We start from the raw sequence: 17,214 nt of genomic DNA on the forward strand, positions 1-17,214 counted from the left end.
TGTAACACTAACGAGTCACATAGGAAACATGGTGATTTGGGCCCAATTTGGACATTGTCACTTAGGGGTGTACTGACTTTTGTTGTCAGCGGGTTAGACATTAATGGCTGTGTGTTGAGTTATTTTGAGGGGACAGTAATTTACACAAATGTGAGGGGTGTACTCACTGTAGCCTGGTTGCAAAGTTAGTGTTGTTCAGACTGCTGTTCTTTTATTAAAGTTCCAGGAGTATCGACTTTTAAATTATGGGAGATATAGTTCTGGGAGGAGCCAGGATCCTAGACTGCTTTTGTCATAGGACTCTTCTCCCAGGGAGCAATGTGACTCGGGGAGCCTGCAGGTAGTGTCTTTATAAAGGGGGCGGGGCCGAGCTCCGCTCTCTTGCCTCAAGGACAGCGTGCTGTGAGGAAGGGGAAGAGCTGCTGCGGATCTCAGAGGAGTAGGCCGGAGGACACCGGAGTCAGTGTGAGCGGAAGGATCTCGGTAGTGTGACTGAGCGGAAGGACGCCCTGAGAGGCTGTGAGAGTCGCTAAGCCGAGTGGGACCCTGGTGGGAGAGCGGCGAGTTGTGGCATTGGGTGAGAGAAATCCATTATCAACATTTGTCATACACTTAGACTGAGCCAGGGTGGGACTGCAGAGCTGTTTTAGCAGAGGGCCATACTGGACTCAACGGTCGCCACAGGACATTGTAGTTTCACATAGTGCGTGGCGGGTGAGAAAGGCCTTAAGCCAGACATCCCAACCTGCAAAAACTCATTTCAGGGAGGTGACAAACGCATTTCAGGGAGATGGCACTCCGCGCCGTCGCCAAGGCCCCCCCCCCCCTTCACTAATTTAACACAACTAGAAGATGATGAAATGAAATGGAATCAGTATACAGAGGTTTACTTCTTGTGAGAAATATTAAAGGAACACTCTAACCACCATCACCAGTTTAGTGATTTGAAGTGGTGATGGTGGGAGGAGTCAGAAACACTGCACATGTTGGGATATTTACAGTTATGTGTTGGGGGATAGTTGCACCCCTAACACATATGACTTACGCAGCCAGAAAATGTCATGTCCTTATTCATACATGTATGAACAAGGACATGACATATTATGACAAAACACAACTAGTTATTAAAAAATATATTGCAACAATTTACACACTAATGCACAGACCTTTTCTACTTATTTTGCAGACTGCTGGCGGGTACTGCTGGCCGGTAATGCTGGTGGTTACTGCTGGCGGTTATTGCTGGTGGGTATTGCTGGTGGGTAGTGCTGGTGGGTACTGCTGGCGGTTATTGCTGGTGGGTACTGCTGGCGGGTAATGCTGACGGGTAATGCTTGCGGTTACTGCTGGCGGGTAATGCTGGTGGGTAATGCTGGTGGTTACTGCTGGTGGGTAATGCTGGTGGGTAATGCTTGCGGTTACTGCTGACAGGTAATGCTGGTGGGTAATGCTTGCGGTTACTGCTGACGGGTAATGCTGGTGGGTAATGCTGGTGGTTACTGCTGACGGGTAATGCTGGTGGGTAATGCTTGTGGTTACTGCTGGCGGGTAATGCTGACGGGTAATGCTTGCGGTTACTGCTGACGGGTAATGCTTGCGGTTACTGCTGACGGGTAATGCTGGTGGTTACTGCTGACGGGTAATGCTGGTGGATAATGCTTGCGGTTACTGCTGACGGTTAATGCTTGCGGTTACTGCTGACGGGTAATGCTGGTGGTTACTGCTGACGGGTAATGCTTGCGGTTACTGCTGACGGGTAATGCTGGTGGATAATGCTTGCGGTTACTGCTGACGGGTAATGCTGGTGGTTACTGCTGACGGGTAATGTTGGTGGGTAATGCTTGCGGTTACTGCTGACGGTTAATGCTTGCGGTTACTGCTGACGGTTAATGCTTGCGGTTACTGCTGACGGGTAATGCTGGTGGTTACTGCTGACGGGTAATGTTGGTGGGTAATGCTTGCGGTTACTGCTGACGGTTAATGCTTGCGGTTACTGCTGACGGTTAATGCTTGCGGTTACTGCTGGTGGTTACTGCTGACGGGTAATGCTGGTGGATAATGCTTGCGGTTACTGCTGACGGGTAATGCTGGTGGATAATGCTTGCGGTTACTGCTGACGGGTAATGTTGGTGGGTAATGCTTGTGGTTACTGCTGGCGGGTAATGCTGACGGGTAATGCTTGTGGTTACTGCTGACGGGTAATGCTTGCGGTTACTGCTGGCGGTTACTGCTGACGGGTAATGCTGGTGGGTAATGCTTGCGGTTACTGCTGACGGTTAATGCTTGCGGTTACTGCTGACGGGTAATGCTGGTGGGTAATGCTTGCGGTTACTGCTGGTGGTTACTGCTGACGGGTAATGCTGACGGTTAATGCTTGCGGTTACTGCTGACGGGTAATGCTGGTGGGTAATGCTGGTGGTTAATGGTGTCCCCATCTGAGTTCCCCCTTACATCAATTGTCCTTATCAGAATTCCCCCTTACATCAGGTGTCCCCCATCAGAGCACCACCTTACATCAGTGTCCACATCAGAGTTCCCCCTTACATCAGGTGTCCACATCAGAGTGCCCCCTTTCCTCAATTGTCCTTAACAGGATTCCCCCTTACATCAGGTGTCCCCCATCAGAGCGCCGCCATACATAACGTGTCAGAATCAGAGTGTCCCCCTTACATGAATTGTCCCTAACATAGTGCTTCCTTACATCAACTGTCTGGATCAGACTTCCTCATGGATCAGTGGATGCACTCATAGACCTAGGGGGAGAACAACTAAAATCTGTGGGGTGGTGGGGAACCCAAACCAGCACCTTCTAGATCCGGCCCTGCAGACACATCAAATAATTTCAATAGGGTGATGACAACTCCCCAAGACTTAAATATGTCCAGCCGAACGCTGCAGCCGGAGAATGACGTAATCGCTGTGAGCTGACTGACACTACGATGGTATGGGTCGGGCCGCACACCGCTATTGAAGGCACTGTTTGATGCTTGGACAAGCAGTCCCACCCCATGGGAGTGTCAGTCGGCTCACAGTAGTGACGTCATCCTCCGGCTACAGCGTTCGGCTCCATCGCCTTCAGTCTCCTCTCCGGCAGACATCCTAAGACTCCCGCAGCAGCCGGGAGTTTGCATGCCACTTGTGGGTGTCCGTGAGCCGTCAGCCAAAGGCGGGAGACTCCCGCAAGTCGCAGGAGACTTGGGATGTCTGCCTTAAGCCCCTTTTACAATACTAGGCTGGCTGCCTAATGTGAAGCACCGGAATCTATTCTCTCCTTCACCTGTTTGGATTACAGTTGCTGATTGTTACCTTGGGGGTTACAGTTATCAATCACCTTTACTGTGGATTACAATTACTTACTTTGGATTGGCTGAGGATTCCTTGCCGGTGAAGACTAGTGAGGCCTCACTCATCCAGGAGACTCCTGCAATCTAGTGTAAAGGGGGCCCCCGATAGTATACAGAGTGCACTCTGATAGTTAATTGGTGCAGATATATTATTTTTTTTCCTATAGAATTATTGATTAGACAATTATTCTTTGGGTACTGTAAACCTTAATTTGTGGTCACTCTCTTTTATATTAAAACAGTGTATTTACAGTATTATTAAGGTATTAATCCTCTAGTATATATATATATATATATATATATATATATATATATATATATATATATGTGTGTGTGAGGATTGTATCTCTGATCCTGAGTTCTGAACTGAACCCTACTTATGTTACAGGTTGGGGATTCAGGATCTATATTGCCATTGATGTTCTTATATTAATTGGTTCATTGACTTTTTTTGTGCATTCTACAAAACGCAATTCAAAGACCAGTAAATTTGATTCTTTATTGCAACCTCTGTGTGGTCTTGATCATTTACAATGACGGAGTCAATAGTGTCAGTTGGGTTGGAGATTGTTCAGGGCAACCGAATTGAAGAGGATACGTCCGCATTAAGCCACTCCCCTGGGAGCAGGGCTACATTACCTTTGTGAGATACTTCCGGGGCTTAAAGGGGAGTTCCACCCTGGATTTTTTTTTTTTAAAAATACCCCCGGGACAGTCAGGGCTAGTGCATTCCACAATGGCTAGCCTCTGATCTGTCCCGGGTTGCACTTACCTGTTAGGACAAATACTTACCTTGAAAACGTCTTGTCCAGCGCTGCTATCTCAGGTGTGGGCAGCTTGAAGCCAGTGAGATCCTCTTTGGCGTCCTCTTCTGCCTTCTTCGGTCCCTCGATGCCCTGCGCCGGCCCCGACGTCACTTCCGGGCGCGCGCGTCATCCCTGCACAGTGGGCATGCCCAGAAGCTGTTTAGAAGGGGATGATGCGCGCGCCCCGGAACTGACGTCGGGGCCAGCGCAGGCGCAATGATTCCTGGGAGCGATGACGTTCAGCTCCCAGGAATCATTGCAGAGCCAGGAAGTAACGACGGGCCGCGGCCGAGGAAGAAGGAAGAAGGAAGTAAGGTAAGTATATTTTCTTCGCTACGAGGTAAGTAAAAAAAAAATGCGATTATCCATTTCTTTTTCAGGTGACCCGGAGCGAGAAGATGGAGGTAAGTATAAAATTAGGGTGGAACTCCACTTTAAGTGGTTAAAAGGAATGGTTACTATGAGACATTTCTTGGGGCTGCAGTTCCTCTGAACTCCACAAGATGGTGATCTCACTCATAGCCAGGCAGGAAGTTGTTATTGAAAACAGGCAGGAAGTGATGTCATTCACAGACAGGAAGTGATGTCAGGTACAGACAGGAAGCCATCTGGAACAAAGACAGGAAGTTCCATGTGACAGGAAATAGAAGACATTACTGGAAGTGGCAGGAGAGGAGGTAATGAGATCTTATTTTCTATTTACACCCAGTAACCCCCCCCCCGTCATGTCCGTCCTCTTCCTCCATAGTCACTGTGACCTCTTTTATCTCCAGCAGATGATGACATATACACATAATATCTGACAAAAGTAAGTACACCCCTCCCATTTCTGTAAACATTTTATTCTATCTTTTCATGTGACAACACTGAAGAAATGACACTTTGCTACAATGTAAAGTAGTGAGTGTACAGCTTGTATAAGACTCCATTCACACTAGCGCAGTCGTGGTCGATCGCCCGCCATTGAATAGTACAGGACCCGTTCTAATAGGAGCGACACAAGTCGCTCCGACTGAGAAAAAGGGTCCTGTACTAATTTGGGGCGACCTGGAGGCGACTTGCATTGACTTCCATTATATGAAGTCCGTGCAAGTCGCGCCGAGGTCGCGGTGCACGCTGTGCACTGCGACTTCACAGGTCGCCCCAGCAAGTCGTGTCGCCCCTGTCTGAACGGGGTATAACAGTGTAAATTTGCTGTCCCCTCAAAATATCTCAACACACAGCCATTAATGTCTAAACTGCTGGCAACAAAAGTCAGTACACCCCTAAGTGACAATCTCCAAATTGGGCCCAAAGTGGAAATATTTTGTGTGGCCGCCATTATTTTCCAGCACTGCCTTAACCCTCTTGGGCATGGAGTTCACCAGAGCTTCACAGGTTGTCACTGGAGTCCTCTTCCCCTCCTCCATGATGACATCACAGAGCTGGTGGATGTTAGAGACCTTCCCCTCCTCCACCTTCTGTTTGAGGATCCCCACAGATGCTCAATATGGTTTAGGTCTGGAGACGCTTGGCCAGTCCATCATCTTTACCTTCAGCTTCTTTAGCAAGGCAGTGGTCATCTTGGAGGTGTTTGGGGTCGTTATGTTGGAATATTGCCCTGCCCCCCAGTCTCTGAAGGGAGGGGATCATGCTCTGCTTCAGTATGTCACAGTACATGTTGGCATATAGTATGCCCGTGTGAAATCACCCCAGAGTGTGCCACATCCCGTAATCAGAAATTTGGAAAGAAATTCCCCTGGGGGTGGGACTTTAAAGGCACTGAAAATAGTAATAATATATAACTTGAAACAATGTATACAATTAAATAAATTTATTAAAGAACATGAATACAAAAATTGTATGTTAAAAACAAGTAGCAAGCTGTATACAAATCATGATGTCATGGGGCAAAAACAGATACCGCTGTGTTGAAGGTGAGTGCCCGACGCGTTTCAGAGACACAAATCAGAATTCCTTCTTCAGGGGCTACCTTTATTTAGCGGTCTGCAAGTGATCAATCACATATTTATTAATTAATGGTAAGTATACCAAAAAAGAGGGGCGTGGCTGACTTCCGGGATGTGAGGAGCTTCTTCTCCTAGCTCCGCTGCCGATCGATTCTCCTGTACCTAATCCTTTGCCATCCGGGCTCTGTTTCGCTGTCTACTTACCTCCCTCGGCTCCCTGAGCACTCCCGCATCCGACAGATATGGTGAAGTACGGCAGGGACAGGCCGGTGTCCCCGGAGGATCGCGATCCGGATCCCTCGGCGCAGGTCCAAGATGGCGCCCGATCCTCTCACGCTGCCGGGACCTCCGCTGCAGCTGCTCACGCATCCTGGATGGGAGACAGTCCTGAATGGCCTGCGCTGTCACCGAGTGCCCATACCGCTGCAGAACCTGTGGGACCACGCATATCCCAGGTACCTGAACCCACCCTGTCGCAAATAATGGATGCCATAAAAATGTGTCAGACCTCCCTTACATCCCAGATTGATGCTCTTAGGGTGGACTTCTCCCTCCTTAAAGACGATGTCCACAAGCTCAGGCAGAGGGTCACCACTGCAGAACAACGTATAAGCTCCGTAGAGGACGATGTATTCCCTCTCCCTGCAGCACTTAGAGGCATACAGGCGGAGCAGAAGGCCCAGGCGGCTAAGTTAGGGGACATGGAGGACCGCCTGCGGCACAATAATCTGCGATTCCTGGGCTTCCCGGAGGGAGCTGAAGGCAGAAATCCTGAGGCCTTTGTAGAATCCTGGCTGAAACAGGCGCTGGGCCCTGATTCCTTCTCCCCACTATTTGCTGTTGAGCGGGCTCATAGGGTCCCCTTTAAGGCCCCTGCACCGGGAGCTAGGCCCCGACCCTTGCTGGCAAGGATCCTTCACTACAGGGATAGAGATGCAGCTCTGAGGAAGGCCAGGGAACTACCGGATCTCCGCTTTGACAATGCTGTCATTACCATCTTTCCGGATTTCTCAGCGGGCACGCAAAAACAGAGAGCAGCATTTGTGCATGTCAAGAAACGTCTCAGGGAGCGGCAGCTACCTTACAGTATGTTGTATCCTGCTAAATTACGTGTGGTGTGTGGAGGCAAGACGCAATTCTTCCTGGATCCTGCGGATGCTGCTCAATGGCTGGACTCCTTGGGCAGGGGCTGAGGACTTTGCTGAGTGGGGTATTCTTTTTTCCTGATATCTCTCCGGATGCTGAGCCTGTCGCAAGGTTGGGGATACCCTTTTTTTTTGTGCCTTGGATTATTACCCGTCTCCTCTTCTTTACCTGTGGGAGGTGTACTCCTGATTCCCCTTCCCGGATGGTAACTTCTATGTGGTGTGACTGTATGGTGGCATTCTAGGAACGTTACTTAGGTTCGGTTCTCCACTAGTTCCACTGACTTGGTTTGGTTTGGGGTTCAGGCTCGGGCATGTTGGGGCTACGGGCAGGGTGGGGGGTTGGGGACTTTTTGTTTTTTTGTTTCTTCGGGACTGGTTTATACCCTTCACGGATGCTTCCTGCGCTCCTTACCTTCTGTCTACAGACGCTTCCTACGGCGGTTGATGCACTGCCCCCTGTTGCCCGGTTTTTGGGGGACCTCATCAGCGTGGGACTGTCCTCTTTTTTCTTACCATGGCTGTGGACAAATTAACTGTGCTCTCCTGGAACGTTAGGGGGCTTAACGATAAAGTGAAACGGGCCCTGGTTTTTAATTACTTACAGAAATATACCCCTCAGATTGTATTTTTACAGGAAACACATTTGACTGGGTCTAAGGTTCTTGCCCTTAAGCGGGCGTTTGTGGCGCATGGCTTCCACTCCATGTTTTCCACACACGCCAGGGGGGTATCAATCCTGGTGACTCGTTCACTTCGGTGCCTGGTGAAACGGGTTGTTACCGATCTATATGGGCGATATGTTATCGTTTTATTGCAAATTGAGAATGTGGTGTATACTTTCTTGTCTGTTTATATCCCGCCCCCATTTACACTAGCCTTCTGGGACAAGGTAATGGCCCAATTGTTGCAGGTGGCCGAAGGGCCTTTGCTGATTGCGGGTGATTTTAATGCAGTGATGTCCCCTGCGGTGGATAGGTATCCTGGCGATGTGTCGGCTTCTTCCTCTCTTGCGGCTTCAGTCGACAAGTATCAGTTGGTGGACTGCTGGAGGTGGAGGAACCCGACCGCTAGAGAATATTCCTGTTACTCGGCCTCTTATAAAACCCTCTCCAGGTTGGATATATGTTTGGTCTCCCCGGACTTGCTCCCGAGACTAATTTCCGTCTCCTACTTGCCTAGGGCCGTCTCGGACCACTCTCCTTTGCTTATTACAATTGGCCTCTCCTCCTCAATCGGTTACAAACTGTGGAGGTTGAGCCCTCAGTGGCTCAACGAGGAAATCTTTTTCAATATCACTGAGAAGGAGATGGCTCATTTCTGGCTGGTCAATCAGGAGACGGCCTCTGGCGCTATGGTGTGGGATGCCTTCAAGGCTACCATGCGGGGCTCAGTGTCCGGGGTGATTAAGCAACTCAGGGAGGATAGGGCCTGGAGGGTGGAGTCTCTCCAGTCGGAGGCGACTAAGGCTGAATTGGAATATATTAAAAACCCCTCATCTGAGAACTATTCTGTGTGGCGGGACAGTGCTCGGCAGCTGGATCTCATTTTAGTAGAAAAGACTCAGAAAAAATTACTCTATCAAAAGCAGCGGGTGTTTGAATATGGCGATAAGAATAGTAAGATTCTGGCGTATCTCTCTCGTTCTGAGCACCCGGTCACGGCTATTGCCAGTGTTTACGATGCCCAGCATCGGCGGTGCACGGAGGGCACGGAGATAGTGGGAGCCTTTCTAGATTTTTTTAAGTCCTTGTACTCCTCAAGAGCCTCCTACTCTCAAGAGGAACTGGACTCCTACCTACGGGACATCCCGATGGAGACGCTTGAGGTGGAGGATAGTGTGTCGCTTGAGGGCCCTATTACTGCTGAGGAGATCGCGGCTGCGATTTCCTCTTTTGCGGCTAATAAGACACCGGGGATGGACGGGTTTCCGATTGAGTGGTACAGAGCCTACTCGGGGACTCTAGTCCCCCGACTATCCAAGGTTTATGCTGAAGCTTTTGAGACTGGGAAGCTCCCACCGTCCCTTCGGGAGGCCCTGATAGTGTTGATACCCAAGCCAGGAAAGGACCCGATGTACTGCGAGTCTTATAGGCCTATATCCCTGATCAATGCTGACGTCAAAATTATGGCAAAGGTTTTGGCCCGTAGGGTGAATAACGTTGTCTCTAAGATTATTCACTCCGACCAAACTGGATTCATTCCAGGCCGCTCTACGGCGATAAACCTGCGTCGTCTCTTCATCAACCTACAGGCTCCACCCTCTGGAGTGGACACCAGACTGATATTATCCTTAGATGCTCATAAAGCATTTGACTCGGTGGAGTGGCCCTATTTATTCGCAGTGCTGGGCAGGATGGGATTTGGTCCAAAGTTTATCAGATGGGTGCGATTACTCTATGACTCGCCAGTGGCGCGCTTGCGTGTCAACAACAGGGTTACTGAACAATTTCCGGTGTCCCGTGGCACTAGGCAGGGGTGCCCATTGTCCCCCCTGCTGTTTGCCCTGGCCCTGGAACCACTGGCCAACTTGCTCAGGCGTGATGAGAGGATACGTGGTTGCAGGGTGGGGGAGCTGGAAGAGAAAACATCTCTATATGCCGATGACATGCTGCTTTATTTGGCTGACTCCCGGGAGTCCCTGGATGCTGCCCTGGAGGTGATAGAATCCTTCGGGCGATTCTCGGGATTCCAGGTTAACTGGGATAAGTCGGTGGCGTTCCCCCTCGACCCTAATCGGGCACCTGACCTAGTGCTTCCACGTAGCCTTCAGGTGGTGACTAAATTTCGATACCTGGGTGTGGTCATTCAGCAACCGGTGGGCATGTACGTTGACAACAATATTACTCCACTGATACAACGGTTGAAACAAACCTTGGTCACCTGGAGCAAGTTGCCCCTTAACCTGATGGGTAGAATCAATATATTTAAAATGATCTATCTGCCCCGCTTCCTCTATCTTTTTTGGCAGGCACCGGTGTACCTTCCCAAACGGTTCTTTGCAAGCATTGAATCCATACTGATCTCTTTTCTATGGGGTGGGAAGCCGGCGCGGATCTCGTTCAGCACGCTAAAACTCCCCGCTCACGCTGGGGGTCTGGCGGCTCCTGATCTGCAGGCTTACTACTTGGCTGCTCAATTGACACATGTCCATGCGTGGTTCTTCCCGGACCTGCCGAACGCAGCGGTCACCACGTCGGCAGCGGTGATGGGCTCCTATGAGGCACTCCTTAATTCACTATATAGGAATGGTCCTTACCCGAAGGAGGGTGCCGCTATCCTTAGATTATCCTACAAAATTGTGCATATTTGTAACGTTAGAATGGGGGGTTTTTCCTTTAACAGATCCCCTAATGCTCCTATATGGTTTAACCCGGGACTGCCAGATTTGCATAAGTTGGATTCCTCTAGGAGGTGGGCGGGATTTGACTTAAAATATGCCCACCAATTGTTTGTGAATCAGACCTTTAAGTCCTTTGCTGAGCTGAGGATGGAGCTGGGGATTCCCTTGACGTGCTGGTTTCTGTATCAGCAACTTCGACACGCAGTGGCGGCCCAATTTGGTCTTCGGGGGGTCCACCTGGCTCCGACTCGGTTGGAAAAGGAATTGATGAATCCCGACCACACTAAACTCATCTCTCGACTATATGGGTTGACTCTTGACCAGGGTGAGGGGAGGATGGGGTCCCTTCGGGCAAAGTGGCAGGCTGATATACCTCAATTGGAACTGGCGGACTGGGATGATTTGCTCAGTGCCCAGTTCCATGGATTGATAGCTGCGGGGGACAGGGTTATTCAACTGAATTATTTACATAGAATTTACTATACTCCCTGCCGTCTCTTTGCGATGGGAAGGCTTGCCTCCCCATTGTGTTTCCGCTGCCAGGAAGTTAGGGGGGACTTCTTTCACATGGTCTGGTTATGTCCGCTGATTCAGTCCTTCTGGAAGGGGGTATGTACCTTTATTGCGGAAAAATTGGCACTGCCGAATATTCTCGCGCCGGACAGATGCCTACTTGGCAATCTGGGGGAGGAGGGTATTCGGCAGTCCCAGAGGACTCTGTTGTGTATACTTTTTTTCTATGCCAAGAAATTGATTGCCCTGAGATGGAAACAGGACGCTCCGCCTACGGTAGCAGCCTGGGTGGAACTGGTCAACAATGCTCTTCCTATGTATAAATTAACATATCTGGCTAGGGGTTCCAAGAAAAAATTTGCTAAGGTATGGTCCTCCTGGATGGACTCGGTTCTAGGGTCCAGAGAGGTCTAAACTTCTGAGATGCTATGTGACTGTCTGTCAAACTTATTGCTCCGCCTTGGGGACGTTTTGTTTTTCTTTTTTTTTTCACCTATTGGGTGCCCGGGGCTGGGAGGGGGGTGGTGCTTCTTCCATATGGTGGGTTGCATATTTGCTGATGTGATAGGAATGCATTCCGTGAAGGGTTTTGTTAGGGAAAAAAAAAAAAAAAAAAAAAAAAAAAACTTTTTGAATATCATCCTACGAAGTCTCTGGTTGGTGCGGGAGAGGCGGGGTGGGGGCAGTCAATTGAGGTTGCTATATGTGCGCTACTGTGGTTGATGTTACTTGCCTTACTACCCTGTACTTCTGTCTGTATGATTTTTGGATATGCATTATTTCCTTCTTGGTTGTACTTTCTGGTTTATATCGGACTGTTGTCTGTGTTTTATGTTTATTAATAAAAATACCTTTAAAAAAGTATACCAAAAAAAATTTTTTACATATACAGAAAATGCCATAACATGTAGTTATTGTAAACATTATACTGCATATACATTTCAAGCAAAGTTTATATTTAACTAATGGAACACTTACAGTATCTGCCGAATGACACTTTAGAATGTGAGCTTGCCCATAACATTAAAAACAAGAAGCTGGATTGCTCTCATCCCTGCATTGGGGTGCCTTAATCAGGAAAATGGAAGGATTGAGTGAAGACGTATCCTATAAACACGTTCCTGCTCATGTGTAAAGCTGAGTGGGGACAACTGGAACCCACAAACACTGGGAGATCTGCTAGGCAAAAAAAAAAGAGGAAAAGTTTTTTTACCAAGGAGCAAAAAAAAAAAAAGAAAAGGGGGATTTGGTTTCACTTGCTCTAATAATGATAGAGCAAGGGGTTAAACACTGTGCTATTCCGTGGGGTTTGTGTCTGCATAGAGTGCTGCGTAAATCGATAAAGATGTATATAAAGAATTGAGGCGTTACTGAATCATAGATGTGTCGAGAAAGGAGTGGGTAACTTCCATTTGTCCAATTGGAGATCAGGAAGTTTATGAAAAAAATGTTAATGGAAAAGTTTTTGAAAAGAAAAATCTTATTTTTAAAACATCTAGATTCAAGTAAACAGTAATAACACTGACTAAAAAGTCAGGCATTGTATAGAGAGGAATAAAAAAGGGTAGGTCAGACGACTGCAGCATTAGTAGCAGACAAACAAAATCCCACAGAGTCACAGTGTAGAAAAAAGAAAAAAGGTTAAATTACCTTGGCAGTAGCGTGAGTTGGTATGAGACCATGTATTAAAGCGTCCACCTTCAAGCAAGTCACTGCCTAGAAGGGGAGCTGTTTAAATAGGTTGAGATAATTGCCTAATTGACAATAGCTGGATATACTTACCTCTAGTCTGCCTCTTTGGCAGTCCCCCTATGGGTTCCCTGGTGCGCAGCCGCCGAGCGAGTTCCCGACCGCGCATGCGCGAGCGAGATCACGGCGGAAGTCCGCGCGGCCGATGCGCTCCACCGGCACGGTCATTTCCGTCGGCGTGACACGCAAACAGGAAGTGAATGAGCGAAGCCAATGGATCTCAGAGAGAGCCAATGGCAGTCGCTCAAAAGGCGGACGCTCAACAGAGCGTCCGCCTACCGTGCCGGGCTGTCACCAAAGGCACTTTTTAGGCTATGTTGATTAAGACGCTTGCTTGGTCATTATCCACTTCTTGGTCCTATCCGTGCAATTGCGCCTGATTCTGAGATATTGCCCAAAGGGGATTGATCGAACAAGAGTCTCAGGGTGGAAACTTGAAACATCATTCATAACTTATTGGTGGGTTTTCTGAGCAGTTGATCCAATACCGTCTATCTGAGTTCCCTATCTGAGTGAGGAGACACAACGGATCGGTTCCATACATATCCCTCCTGCCTCCTTATCATCGGGAGTCGGTAAGGGTGTTTTATCCATCAGAGGTGTCCCCCCACTTGCTTGCATGTTCAAGTCACACCTATCCAGTCTTATATAAGCTCTCCATACTCATCCTTGTGGTAAGCTGCTGTCCTATTGGGGTGATCCCCCTTCCCCCCTTTTTGGTGTATCTGCTATTTTTCATCTATATTTTGGTAAGGAGTACCTATTGGGGTTCTGTGGCATCCTTTATCACATTTATTTCACTACGGGAGCAGTGGTGTTCTCAATGCACTTTGGGTGTCCTTTCTTTACACATATTTTTTGGTTTTACGCTATGGCGGTATATTTTTTTGTATCACACATGTTACCACTCCATTGAGGGATCCGCATTGGAACCTGGTAGTCCACCTGGACCTCATCCCTAGGACGTATTTTGAACATACTGATGGGCCTTTGTTTATCTTATTTCCGGTAAGCGGTACCTGCACAAGTTACCCGTTTTGTTTCCATATTCTGGACATTATTCGGATTCTTTACTATTTCACCATACAATCAACTTGTATACATCATCCACAGCGCAACTTATTTTATATTGGACATTTTTTGGGTGCTAGTCTCACTTGAGGTTGCTGCTTTTATTTTATTTTTGGATTAGCGCAATTGTTTCCCCTTTTTTCTACAAATGGAAGTTACCCACTCCTTTCTCGACACATCTATGATTCAGTAACGCCTCAATTCTTTATATACATCTTTATCGATTTATGCAGCACTCTATGCAGACACAAACCCCACGGAATAGCACAGTGTTTAACCCCTTGCTCTATCATTATTAGAGCAAGTGAAACCAAATCCCCCTTTTCTTTTTTTTTTTTTGCTCCTTGGTAAAAAACTTTTCCTCTTTTTTTTTGCCTAGCAGATCTCCCAGTGTTTGTGGGTTCCAGTTGTCCCCACTCAGCTTTACACATGAGCAGGAACGTGTTTATAGGATACGTCTTCACTCAATCCTTCCATTTTCCTGATTAAGGCACCCCAATGCAGGGATGAGAGCAATCCAGCTTCTTGTTTTTAATGTTATGGGCAAGCTCACATTCTAAAGTGTCATTCGGCAGATACTGTAAGTGTTCCATTAGTTAAATATAAACTTTGCTTGAAATGTATATGCAGTATAATGTTTACAATAACTACATGTTATGGCATTTTCTGTATATGTAAAAAAATTTTTTTGGTATACTTTCCATTAATTAATAAATATGTGATTGATCACTTGTGCAGACCGCTATATAAAGGTAGCCCCTGAAGAAGGAATTCTGATTTGTGTCTCTGAAACGCGTCGGGCACTCACCTTCAACACAGCGGTATCTGTTTTTGCCCCATGACATCATGATTTGTATACAGCTTGCTACTTGTTTTTAACATACAATTTTTGTATTCATGTTCTTTAATAAATTTATTTTATTGTATACGTTGTTTCAAGTTATATATTATTACTATTTTCAGTGCCTTTAAAGTCCCACCCCCAGGGGAATTTCTTTCCAAATTTCAGTACATGTTGGCATTCATGGTTCCCTCAATGATCTGTAGCTCCCCAGTGCCGGCAGCACTCATGCAGCCCCAGACCATGACACTCCCACCACCATGCCTGACTGTAGGAAGACACACTTGTCTTTGTACTCCTCACCTGGTTGCCCCCACACACGCCTGACACCATCTGACACCAAATAAGTTTATCTTGGTCTCATCAGAGCACAGGAGATGGTTCCAGTAATCGGTGTCCTTAGTCTGCTTGTCTTCAGCAAACTGTTTGCAGGCTTTCTTGTCCATCATCTTTAGAAGAGGCTTCCTTCTGGGACGACAGCCATGCAGACCAATTTGATGCAGTGTGCGGCGTATGGTCTGAGCACTGACAGGCTGACCCCTCCCCCACCCCTTCAACCTCTGCAGCAATGCTGGCAGCACTCATACGTCTATTTCCCAAAGACAACCTCTGGATATGACGCTGAGCACGGCACTCAACTTCTTTGGTGGACCATGGTGAGGCCTGTTCTGAGTGGAACCTGTCCTGGTAAACCGCTGTATGGTCTTGGCCACCGTGCTGCAGCTCAGTTTCAGGGTCTTGGCAATCTTCTTATAGCCTAGGCCATCTTTATGTAGAGCAACAATTCTTTTTTTCAGATCCTCAGAGAGTTCTTTGCCATGAGGAGCCATGTTGAACTTCCAGTGACCAGTATGAGAGAGTGAGAGCGATAACACCAAATTTACCACACCTCCCCCATTCACACCTGATACCTTGTAACACTAACGAGTCACATGACACCGGGGAGGGAAAATGGCTAATTGGGCCCAATTTGGACATTTTAAGTGGGGTGTACTCACTTTTGTGAGATACTGTATAGTGTGGAAATGTAGAATAATCCGTATATTACAATGAGGGAATTTATGGTCTGTACCACGAGGGGAGTTATTGGTGTCAGTAAATGGCGGTTCCAGACATTGTATGTGGGGGGTGAAATGATAAAGGTTGGGATTAGGGAAGATTTCTGTAAGATTTTACACAGGAATGATCAGCGCCCCCTCCAGAGACACTATGACGAGTCTCCCAATAGGAGTCAGAGAGGGACTGGATTTTGGGGGAATGCATAGTTGCCAAAACTCAAAAACTCACAGATTTCCCGGGACATTTACAGGAAATTGACTGCTGTCCCAAGGAGAATCCCAAAAATGTATCAATGTCCCGGGCAGCAGCCAGGCTAGTAGAGACTCTGCATCGTAACCCCCCCAGGGTAACACACAGGTTAATATGAGAGCTTTCTCAGACCCTGCCTCCTCCTCTCCACCAAATTTACCATGCAAGGAGGTCAGGTGACGTTTGCCTCTCAATGATTGGGTGGGACTCAGAGAGGGGGTGTGGCTAGCCTCAGCGAGCTGAAGATGAATATGGCATCCCAACCTGATGCCATCCAAGCAGCCAGAGGGGTATTTCTACCCTGCAGTTCAGTCTCTGGGGGAAAATCATGATAGCTCGGCTTTTTGTCTCTTTTTTTTTTTTTTTTTTGTATGTAGTGAGGAAACTGCACTGACCGGTGTACTCACTGACATCCCTCCCCTCCCCCATACACAGAACATTGTATATATTCATGGCTGTGTGAGAAGCCTCTGCTGTCAGCTATGTCCTTCGCCTCTGACCTTCTCTATCATGTCCGCAATCTCTGAACCCATCTCTGGTATCATGTCCGCAGTCTCTGACCATCTCTAGTATCATTTCCCAGGATCTCTGGTATCATGTCCGCAGTCTCTGACCATCCCTAGTATCATGTCTGCAGTCTCTGACCATCTCTTGTATCATGTCTGCAGTCTCTGACCATCTCTTGTATCATGTCTGCAGTCTCTGACCATCTCTTGTATCATGTCTGCAGTCTCTGACCATCTCTTGTATCATGTCTGCACAGTCTCTGACCATCTCCTGTATCATGTCCGCACAGTCTCTGACCATCTCTTGTATCATGTCCGCACAGTCTCTGACCATCTCTTGTATCATGTCTGCAGTCTCTGACCATCTCTTGTATCATGTCCGCACAGTCTCTGACCATCTCCTGTATCATGTCCGCACAGTCTCTGACCATCTCCTGTATCATGTCCGCAGTCTCTGACCATCTCCTGTATCATGTCCGCACAGTCTCTGACCATCTCATGTATCATGTCTGCAGTCTCTGACCATCTCCTGTATCATGTCTGCAGTCTCTGACCATCTCCTGTATCATGTCTGCAGTCTCTGACCATCTCCTGTATCATGTCTGCAGTCTCTGACCATCTCCTGTATCATGTCTGCAA

General features: G+C 47.8%; 1 protein-coding gene across 1 annotated transcript in view; it reads left to right on the forward strand.

The window, feature by feature from the left end:
* Positions 1 to 17,214, forward strand: part of LOC309543514 (uncharacterized protein) — a 78,943-nt gene that overhangs the window by 38,745 nt on the left and 22,984 nt on the right. Inside the window, exons 10-11 of the mRNA XM_082275989.1 lie at positions 6,638 to 7,185; positions 8,123 to 9,630. Of these exons, the coding sequence (XP_082132115.1) occupies positions 6,638 to 7,185; positions 8,123 to 9,630 (2,056 nt within the window). The remainder of the gene's footprint in view (positions 1 to 6,637; positions 7,186 to 8,122; positions 9,631 to 17,214) is intronic.

The sequence above is a fragment of the Pelophylax lessonae genome, assembly GCF_965119305.1.
Source record: "Pelophylax lessonae genome assembly, contig: HAP1_SCAFFOLD_151, whole genome shotgun sequence".
Taxonomy (NCBI): domain Eukaryota; kingdom Metazoa; phylum Chordata; class Amphibia; order Anura; family Ranidae; genus Pelophylax; species Pelophylax lessonae.